General features: G+C 37.6%; 1 protein-coding gene across 1 annotated transcript; it reads left to right on the top strand.

Moving 5' to 3' along the window:
- The first annotated feature begins 277 nt into the window (after positions 1–277).
- Positions 278–10,551, top strand: LOC311501337 (BOLA class I histocompatibility antigen, alpha chain BL3-7-like). Its single transcript, XM_084563099.1, has 8 exons — positions 278–424; positions 2,786–3,046; positions 5,612–5,890; positions 6,387–6,683; positions 7,655–7,765; positions 8,240–8,257; positions 8,389–8,435; positions 8,607–10,551. Exons 1-7 carry the CDS (start codon positions 370–372, stop codon positions 8,430–8,432), a joined length of 1,065 nt encoding a protein of 354 aa, XP_084419225.1. The 5' UTR covers positions 278–369; the 3' UTR covers positions 8,433–8,435; positions 8,607–10,551.
- The last annotated feature ends 759 nt before the right edge of the window (positions 10,552–11,310 follow it).

Consider the following 11,310-nt stretch of genomic DNA (forward strand, 5'->3'; position numbering starts at 1 on the left):
AAACAAAGCTTTATTATCACGAGATCTCGAGAAAATTATCCCGTTATCACGGGAAAACAATGAAATGATCTCGTTATCTCGGGAAAACGGAGGAAATTAACTTGTTATCTCGGGAAAACGGAGGAAATAAAATGTATGAATGCATGGCCGTTTAGGGCTTCCGTATAACCTTCATAGAGCAAATCAACCCAGATTTTGATGACGCTGGGCTCGGTTTAAAGTCCTATTGGCTGAAAGGAGGCTGAAGCCTGGGACTTTCTTTTTAGTTTGGCGGTGGCTGGCGCTGTGAGAGTATCGTCACTCACTCCGTGGCTGGTAAATAAGAGATATATTTGCACTATTTGTCAGTGGACGCTTTAACAGAAGACAATGAAGATTCTCGTGGCTTTGAGTGTGCTGGTCCTCCTGCACAGCGCAGCGGCTGGTGAGTTTGTCCATTTGGTTATTTGATATAATAAAAGTCATCTAAACGGATGCTTTGCCCTCTGTCTCTGTGTTGACTGTTCTTTATAAAGCTATACCATCAATAACGTTGCGTCACTCTTTACTAAATGAATTATTCTCTTTATCACAAATCAGCAAGTTCTTATTTTTAATAATATATATATATATAATTTTTAATTTTATATATATATATATATATATATATATATATAAAAAAATTAAAAATTAAAGTGAAAAATTAAAGTAACCTCTGATATATATCAGAGGTTGCGCTAGACTTTTTTGTTGTCGGTCATTTTGACTGACAAGGTCATAAAAATTCCGTCATAATCTATTTTTACCCGTCACTTTAATTTTAAATTTTTTTAAATGATAATGACATATTCAATAGCATTTCCTTTTCATTAAAGTTTCATTAACTTTAAGTACTTTTTTCAGAACAGTATTTGCTTTAAATGGTAACCAAAAAAAATAAATAAAAAAAGTTTCGGCTGCCGACACGTCTTGTCTCGGAACGGGACTGCTAGAGTAAACAGCTCTTGGACGGTAGCCTGCCGTAGGGTTGAAGTGCTTCGGTGGTATGCAAATTCCATGTTGGTAGCCGTTAGCTGCATAGACATAGACATATATAGGCTACATATATATTGTATATGGTCTATGGCAGCAGTTCCCAAACTATTTTGGGGGGGAAAAAAAACAAAAAAAAAAACGCAGCAAGCTTTTTTAGATCCATATTATAAAGGCAGCATGTTTAATCATGCTCAAGTTACCAGAACACACATAACAAAATAATCACGATCACAACAACGCGGTCTCGCATTTGAATTAAACTGAAACACTGTAACATTTTCAATATAATGAAACAGTTACGAACAAGCTTCCACTTTTAAGAGCAAAGGGGATGATGACAGGCTGCAGAAAGCAGCTAAGCTGGGAGAAATATGGCTAATATTTTCAGCCGATTAAACAAAAATTGCAGCAACTTTAAATGACCGTGGAGCTAACACAACCGCGTCATCATAACACAGCGGTTATGGAAATAAAATTAGAACGCCAGTAATTTGAATTAAATTGTAATAAAGTTACACACGACCCACAACATAAATAACAAAGAGCATAGGCTCAGGAACAAATAAAAAAAAATATCCATCTGACGATTTTCAAGTGCAGCGCACCTGGCTCTGTTAGTTGCGCATATACGGTGCATAGAAGAAGATAACTTCTTCTCCGCCATTGCATTTTGCATCTCGCCCACCACCTAGAGGCAGTGCGCGCATCTCACTTTGGGAATCCCTGGTCTATGGTCAGCCGAGCTCTGATGTGTGCATCAGTGTAATCAGTGTACCAGGAAATCGTGCACCAACGAAAGTTCCGAGATGTTTGGAACGCAAACTTCGATGAGAGACAAGAGCCAATTAATAAGGTCACTCCCCACCAAGTGTTCAGGGGTGTGAATTGCAATCTGTCAAAATGACGGACGGCCTTCAACTTTTTCCGTCATATTTAAAAAAAAAACGGTCAATGACGGAAAATATTCGGTTAACGCGACCCCTGATAATATATATGAAAAAGAAAAAAACAAAAACAACAGGGGGCTACCAGACAGTTGTAAATTTACATAAATAGACTTGCAGTAGTAATAGTAATAGTAATGCAGTAGTTAGAGTAAAGCAAGCACCATGTGAAAAGGCATCACACTCTCAAATCTGTTCCGTTCATTAGGTTTGTGCAGACGCAGTCTTTCCATTTGAATAACCGTTAACATCTCATTGAGCCAATGAGCAAAGGTGGGTGGAGTGGTAGACTTCCAGGTTAAGAGAATAAGTTTCTTAGCCACTACCATCCCTAGTTGCATAAAATAAATATTTTCTTTTTGAAAAAAATAATTCAACTATCTCAATAAAATTGTTACAGCAGCTCTTTACCTGATAAAACTGCCAGAATTCACTTCAACTCCTTTTTAACTTGTTATTTTTTTTTGTTGTTGTTGTTGTTTTGTTTTACATACATTGTAGGCTACAATGACACTTTCATAGTACTGTAACTGGGCTGTGATGTTACTGAAATTGTGATGATATAATTTTCCAAACTATGTGACATAGTGTCAATCTGCTAAACTCACATTTAAAATCATTTCAAATAATGATTTGGTGGGTCAAACAACAATGTGTGTATAGTGGCAGTGGTGCTTGTTAATATATGACATCTTCATTTGTTTATAACTACACATTTTTAAATCTTTTAGAAGTTAATATATGTATCATGGTTGAACCATAACAGCATGTTTGTGTTTGAGATGCTGGTTCCCTCTGTGTAACCTATTATTATTATTGTTCCACAGTTCCACATACACTGCACTACTTCTACACGGCATCATCAGGAGTTAAAGATTTCCCAGAGTTTGTGACTGTGGGAATGGTAGATGGACAACCCTTCTCTTACTACGACAGCGTCATTAAAAAAGAGATCCCCAAGCAGGACTGGATGGCCAAGAATGAAGGACCTGAGTACTGGGAGAGACAGACTCAGACCTCCATTGATGCTGAGCAGTACTTCAAAGCTAACATTGGAACTGCCAAGCAGCGCTTCAACCAGACTGGAGGTGAGTAATGACCAGTTGTTCAGAAACATTTGTGACACTGGGCATCACACTGCACACAGTATCTTTTTGTCCCTCTCTGACATATTCATGCACGCACACACGCGCGCACCCATACACACACACTTTTATTTAAATGGTTCAACAGCACAACTAACTGTTCTTTACAGACCACAGTTTGTCCATCCTAAAATAAATATACGGTACAACTACAGAGATTAGATCGACTTTACTTGACTTGTTTATCCCATAATAGACATGTATGGTATACTATACAGTATAGTGGTGAAAAAAAAATAAGGAATTTGTTTATCAGAAGAGTATGAATAGACAGTTTTGAAGAGCAGATCATCATTTTGTGTTGGTTTTTTTAAATGCCAAACATTTGCTGGGTCTAAGTGAAATTCTCATATCACTTTGCTGTTTGACTTATTCCTCATTGTAAATTAAAAACTGCTGAGGCTTGAGTGAAGAAAATAAGTAATATGGAGATCCCATGTTAAGTTTTGAGACAAGAGACAACAATGTCCCACTATATTCTGACATGTTAAAGGAACAGTATGTAGGATTGTGGCCAAAACTGGCCAAAACTGGTACTGCAATCACTTTCAAAATACTGTAGAACGGTGTATCCCCTCCCCCTCCCCCCTGACTCAAGGTTGCAAGCTAAGCTGCAGGATCCAGCAGGAACATGGGCTGCTACAAGGAGCTTCCAATGGCAAGTGACGAGTCCTACACAGTAAGTTTTTTTTTCTGTTAATAAAGTTTATGCTTCATGAGAGATGTTTTGCGAAGTAATTATGTATCGCAAAAATTTACTAATGGCGATTAGCCAAATATTTCGTAAAGATGTACTGTAATACCACATTTCAGTCGGAACATAGATTGTTTTTATACCCTGCTAGTGGTGCGATATAAAGCTTTTTATGAACGCATTTAGCACGGGCGACCATGGAAAATCCACTGTCTATATGTACGGAAGCACGGGGCTTTTAGCCTATACCAACAAACATGGTAGAATATAGCATCCAAAAGTCGAGGGTCAATTCCATGCCATTCCGGACTTTGTCACAACGTATTTCGGATTCATAACGAGGTCTTTTAGGTTTAGTAACGTTATACATGTTTTATCCGACACGTTCGTAGCTGCAGCTGTGGTAACTAGAGCAGAGCTGGCAACCTGGAAGATGAAACTCTACTGACTTCGTGATCAGTAGATAGCTTGAGGGTGGCGAAAACACAACATGACAACATCAACATCAGTTGAGGGCTGCAACTTTCACTTTTAAATGACAATATCCTGGCCAGACCACTGTTGTCAGTGATATAAGTATTTGAAATGAACATGATTTCTTCATGTCTAGTGACTTATCAGGGCCATTTTATGATTAATTGAAATACATTTCTTACATACTGTTCCTTTAAAAATAAACAAATACTTTTAAGATTAAAATGGACAATTCATCCACAATGACGAGAATGATTAGTTTGAGCTCTAAATATGTTGAAAAACTGCAATTAATTTAAATTTGTCCGTTAATGAAAAAATAAATATGCAATTGTAAACCATCAGATGTAAACTGTTACTCAATTTTGTTATAATTTTAAAATATTACTAAGAACCTTCAATGTGATCAACAAATAAATGATTTAATGTACAGTACAGTAAGATATCAGTTTGTAAATCCTATGTTTTAGTTCATGTTTCTTTCTTCTGGTTTGTGAGTCTCAGTTTTTCATCTGCATGTCTCTGTCTTTATGGTAAAAGGACAAATGTTTTAAGGGGCGGGGTTTGTCTCTATGCTGCTCTTCTATTGGTCAGATAAACTGTCAATCACATCCTGCAGGCAGCTCTGAGAAGTGACCACAGTCCTCTAATGCTGTTAGCATTCAACCAGTAGCACTCAGTAAAAGTAGAGATTGAAGTTATTTCCTCTGTCTGTTTTCATCACTGATACATCAATAAATCAATTAGTTGATGATACTAAATGAATTGACAACAATTCTTCAATCAGGTGATCATTGAACTCTTTAATCAATCAGACATTTGTTGATTCACGTTTCTCAGATATGAACATTTCCTTCTTTTCTCTCTTTAATGTTCTAAATTAAATACTGTTCAGTGTTGGTTGGACAAAAGAAGCAGCTTGAAGATTTATCCTCATCAGTTTCACTATTTTCAAGTGATAAATAAATAAAAACACTCATTACATAATCAGCAATGACACAAATCTTTAGCTGAAGATGTAAATTTGTTGAAGAAAACAGTTCAGATGAACTCTTCTAATACAGTGTGTCCATAATATAGTAGAACTACAGTAGATTAGATTCCACTAACCTTTATTTGTCCATAGTGTTTCTGTGCCACAATAAACACATAATATTTAAGTGTTAAGTTAATGAATGGACTGACAGGCCAGTAAGAACAGTAGGAGTTGATCCTCTGTATCTGTTGATGAGTGGAGCTCTGTGGTGAAGATTTGATATTAAATAAAATAATGATTGTGATGTGATCTGAGTCTGGTTCACTACAAGCTCTCTGTCTCTGTCTCTGTCTCTGTCTCTCAGGTGTCCACGTTGTCCAGTTGATGTATGGTTGTGAATGGGACGATGAGACTGATGAGGTGAATGGATATTATCAGGAGGGTTATGATGGAGAAGACTTCCTATCATTCAACCTGTGGACAGAGACATGGATCGCTCCAACACCAGAGGCTGTCATCACCAAACACAAGTTGGACAAAGACAAAGCTAACATCGTAGGCTGGAAGAACTACCTCACCCAGATTTGTCCTGAGTGGTTGAAGAAGTATCTGAACTATGGGAGGAGCTCTCTGATGAGAAAAGGTAAAATCACATGACCTCAGTTAGTGTAATGAACTCAATGTTCATATTCCTCAGTTACTTTTCTACCATAGCATTATAATGTATGACCAACTGTTTACACTCAGTTTACAGTCTTTTCTCTTTCTCTCATTTTATCTCTTCACCACTCTCCTTTTTTCTATCTTCTATATATTAATATCACCATTTTTGGCCATTTGTGTGTTTTTTTTCTCACAAATTTGTTCGCCTCAGTTTCTCTGCATTACTTTTCTTTTATCTTTCTATCTGCTTCTCTTCCTCTCTGGACTTTATAAACTGTCTCTCTCCCTCCTGATGTCTCTTCTTAATATCATCTTATGTAAAATCACCTCTTTTTCATAATTACACTTCACATGCTGTATATATATATTTATACGTATAACTAAGCCATTCATACTACATTACATCTAACAGAAACGATAGAACAAAGTTGGCTGTAATACAGAAACTTAACAGTCTTTGTTGTCTCTCTCTCCAGACCTCCCCTCAGTGTCTCTCCTCCAGAAGACTCCCTCCTCTCCAGTCAGCTGCCTCGCTACAGGTTTCTACCCTGACAGAGCCATGATGTTCTGGAGGAAAAACAGAGAGAAGATTCATGAAGGAGTGGAACAAGGAGAGATCCTCCCCAACCATGATGGATCCTTCCAGATGAATGTTGACCTGGATGTCTCATCAGTCTCAGACTGGACTAAGTACGACTGTGTGTTTAATCTCTCTGGTGTGGAGGACGACATCATCACCAAACTGGAAGAAGCATCAATTAAGACAAACCGGGGTAAGCCTAAAGTAAAAAGTGGTGATGGAGGTAGGAAACATGTTTAGTTTAATCAAATGTGTGTTTTGTTGTTGTGGATGGCATTGTGTGTCTCCTGTTTTTGTTTTCTTGTTGTAAAAGAGGATCTACTTTCCTCCTCTTCTTTTTTTCTGTTGTTCAAGTCTCATTGATCATTCAGTCATACTGTATATTAAATCAGAGATGTTTTCTTTGTATGAAGGTTTCATGAATGATTGGGACATCAAAACCAGTATAGGGACGATATTTAAATAATATTCCATTACTATTTACTCAGTGCTCTTCTAATTTATAGAATATGTTTTATTCATAACTATGGGGCGGCACAGTGGCGAGGTGGTTAGCACTGATGCCTCACACCAAGAAGGTCCCGGGTTCGAATCCATGGCCTTACTGGGTCCTTTCTGTGTGGAGTTTGCATGTTCTCCCTGTGTCTGCGTGGGTTCTCTCCAGGTACTCCAGCTTCCTCCCATCGTCCAAAGACATGCTGGTTAGGTTCACTGGTGATTCTAAATTGGCCGAAGGTGTGAGTGTCTCTCTGTGTTAGCCCTGTGATAGACTGGAGACCTGTCCAGGGTGTACCCCCGCCTCTCGCCCGATGACAGCTGGGATAGGCTCCAGCAGAACCCCGCGACCCTTAACAGGACTAAACGGGAATAGAAGATGAATGAATGAATGAATTCATAACTATGTATTTCTTTACTGCTGCATTATTCGTGAAAGTTGCACATATCTGTCTCAAATTAATTAGTTTAGTATTCATGAGACAGACGTCACAGCTGCTCTTCACTTTCGGTTTTTAGTTTCGGCCAAGAATTTTAATTTCGGTACATCCCTACTTGCATCTCCAGAAAATCAAACTGTAATGTGCATCACTACATTATTTCTGGTAGTTTGTTTTAATCTTTTGATCCTCTTTAAATGATCTAATTTTTCTGTTGTTTTGGTTCTAGGTTCCTCAGAGTTCCCTCCTACTGCTGCTACTGCTATTGGAGTTGTTGTAGCGTTGCTCCTCCTGACAGTCTGCATAGCTGGAATCATCATCTGGAGAAGAAGAAACAACGGTGAAGAACAGAAATATGGTTTTACTGAGACGCTTTACTTCATAAAACCTATTGTACTTCCAATATGTATTTAACATTTCCATGTGTTTTTGTGTTAGATAAGATAGATAAGATAAGATAGGTCTTATTTGTCACATGCACAGTTATACATAGTACAGTGCACAGTGAAATATATTTTTGTACCTACAGCCAGTAGTAAAAAGTACTACGGTAAAACAGTAGTAATTGCACATAGCACACAAGGTAAACAATGTAAGTATAAATGGAAAACGCATTTACAGTATTTGAAAGAAGCTATGTGACTAAAGTGCACTGGTGCAGTGGTATTTAGGTCCTGTTTAAGGCTCAGAGCTGAGCAATCTTGTGCTTGTGACATTACATAGTTTATATAGTACACATTAGGGCTGTACAAAGCACATTTTATTCTTGTGTTCTCTTATAAATCTGATTAAATTACTGTCTTCTCTATTTCAGGGTTTAAACGCGCCAACAGTAAGTATTGTCAGTATTTAAATTAGGTAGATTATTTGATCAGATTTATATTTGGGAGCTTTATTTAAAGATCATTAAAATCTCAAAGAACAACTTGACAGAAACCATTCTTTTGTTTTTATTTTTTTTAGCTTCTGACACTTCATCATCATCAGCTGAACGTCCAGATCCTTAGAAAGTGAGTAGACAGTAAACACAGTTGATCAAACTAAATAAATATAATAGTATAGTCTCAAAGCTGCTGTTGTTTCAGGTGAACTCACATTTAAACATGTAGCTGTTACCTGATGTTTGAGATAAGACAAGTTTGTCTTAAATAATTTCCTTGTGTGATTCATTGTTTCTACAGGAAAATGAAGGATGAGAGGATGAAACATGACGTGGTGATTTTTCTTCTTCATTGTGGAGACAGTGAACACCTGAAGATCATGATGAAAACCAACACATGAATGTACCACCAGCAAAATCATTTTCTCTGATTTTAATTTACGTCTCAATTTAAGTCTGACATCGGGGGCAGATGCAAGAATCTTGAACAAACTCCAGTCTGAAGACACTTCACAAAATCTGTCTGAAAGACCCAGAGCAAGACTGAAGGCAACAGTGGCAGGGAAAACTTTGTTCTAACAGGAAGAAACCTTGAGCAGAACCTTAATCTCATATGGAGGGACCCATCTGCCTAAAGCTGTCCAGGTAGAGACAGAAAAGAGAGAGGATGGGAGGAACAAGATAAACATACATCTGTCATAGATACATACATCTGACTAAAGCGTACAACACATGTAGTATGGAGCTCCACAGGAAACACACAATTCCTGGCCAGAGACACTAACAAGAAGATGGAGGAGGAGGAGGGGAAATAAAATAAGAAATTAGAGGATAGGAATTCGCTGTCAGAGAGAAGAGAGTAGAGGACATGTGCTCGGTGCATCGTCCCCCAGCAGTCTAGGCCTATAGCAGCATAACTAAGGGATGGTTCAGTCCAGCCATAATCTTGATCAAAAAGAAAAGTCTTAAGCCTGACCTTAAAAGTAGAGAGGGTGTCTGCCTCCTGAACCCAAACTGGGAGCTGGTTCCACAGGAGAGGAGCCTGATACCTGAAAGCTCTACCTCATATTCTACTTTTTGTAATTCTAGGAACCACAAGTAGTAGAACCACAACTTTGAGACTGAAGTGATCTAATCTATAGTGATTATTATATAGAGTTCAGATGAAACATAAATCAGAGGTTCTGGACACTTATGATGCTGATAGAAAAATATTGGGTTTAGGTACTAGATTTAGCAAACAGGTTATATTCATGTACAATTATGTGCCTTGTTTTGTAGAAAGTTAGTTCAAGGAGAGTTCAGGAGGCCTGAGGCCTTGGTGCCACCTGGAGATACTCCCTCCTTCCGTAGAATAGATAACATGTTTGTTGCTAGGCAGTGTGACGTGTACTGAAGATAATCTAGCATTGTGTATAAATACCGTTTCATTCTTCTGTTCTGGGAGCTCCTCTCCCATAACCTTGTGTTGTGTGAGATTCAGTGCACTGCTTGAATAAAGAAACACTGACTTTGAGATCCTCATTTCAAGAGTGGTGATTCCTTTTTTCACCCCACAGATGCACAGCAACACAAACTAAAAGGTACATGAACATTTAAATGTCACACAGGTACAACCAGACAAAAGTCTAAACCAGAAAAGTTTACATGTCAGCAGGATAACTTCTGTAATTCATTTATAATACAACAGAATATATCATTACAATGGTCCTGATGTTTAATGTCATACTCCTTTCAGACATGACACCAGATATTTTGTTCTGACATATCATTTCTGTCACTTTCTGTTTATAGCCTCTAGCTTTTCTTGACTTGTTTTATTCTCTACATTTTGTGTATGCTCATATTCCTGCTCTTGTTTTTACAAAGCTTCTGATCTCAAAGTTACAGAACTATAGATGTTCAAGTTTTTTATTCTCCTAATGAAGTACAATGTCATCAGAAGCTCTGCAGACCTGGTAAATGGACCTTGAGTTAAGATTGTTCTGGCAAAATGAAGAAAAATGTAACCAGAGACAAAGTGATTTAAATTCAACTTCTACAGCTGTTTTTATTTTTATGTTTTTATTTTTGTGAATTTACTTGAAAACAGATGCAGCAAACAAAAGAAGAAGAACAGTGTTAAATGTCTGTCATTAGTTTCATCTGTCGTAAGGTAGTAGCCTTAACTCACATGTGTCCTGAGTAGATCTCACTGTAACTGTGCTGCAGCATTATTAAAAGGAAAACTTCATTTGTTCAGCTGATCTGATGTTTGGTCCTCTGACTCTCTTCCATTTTTGCTTTGATTCACTTAGTTTTTACTTTATTATTTCAAAACAAACATTCAAACCAACTAAAGTGTTGTTTAATAGAAATGTAAATGTTCTGTCATGGCTCTGGTGTCTTCTCTCCCTCTTTCCTTGTGTTTCTGCTGTTTTCCGTCCCTCATGTCTTATGTCCTTGTTTTGTCTCTGAGTGTGAGTCTCAGGACATGGACATCCAACCAACTCCTGCTCTGTAATCAGTCTGTAGTCTGAACACCTAAAGCCTGTCCATCTATCAAGCCCTGCAGTATATCTACTCTCTCATTCATCAGCTGGTTGTGTCCAGTGTTTACTAGAGGAATACAGGAGTGAACACAGAGCTGTTCCACTATCTAACCCTCTCTGTGATCACACACTACAGTTTATTGTTGTTATTAAATGTCTCAGCACCACAGTGAAGGAGTGAACCTGGTTTACCATGTAATGTTAGTATTAATGAGCCACAATCAAACCACTACTAATGATCATTCATTGACAATGAACCTTTCTGGATCAAGGTGTGTTAGTGCCATAATAAACATATTTACAGTTACTGTTGAAGCAAGAAGTGAATTAAGTGAATATTTGATCATTTTGATCAAGTGTTTTTTTGTCAAAACTGAACATTTGCTGCTTTTGACTTTTTGAAACAGTTAATTATTGACTGAATAATAAATAAGAACTCATCAGATACATAGATGATGTATTTCAGCCTCAGAT

This window comes from Chelon labrosus (genome assembly GCF_963514085.1).
Source record: "Chelon labrosus genome assembly, chromosome: 16".
Taxonomy (NCBI): Eukaryota; Metazoa; Chordata; class Actinopteri; order Mugiliformes; family Mugilidae; genus Chelon; species Chelon labrosus.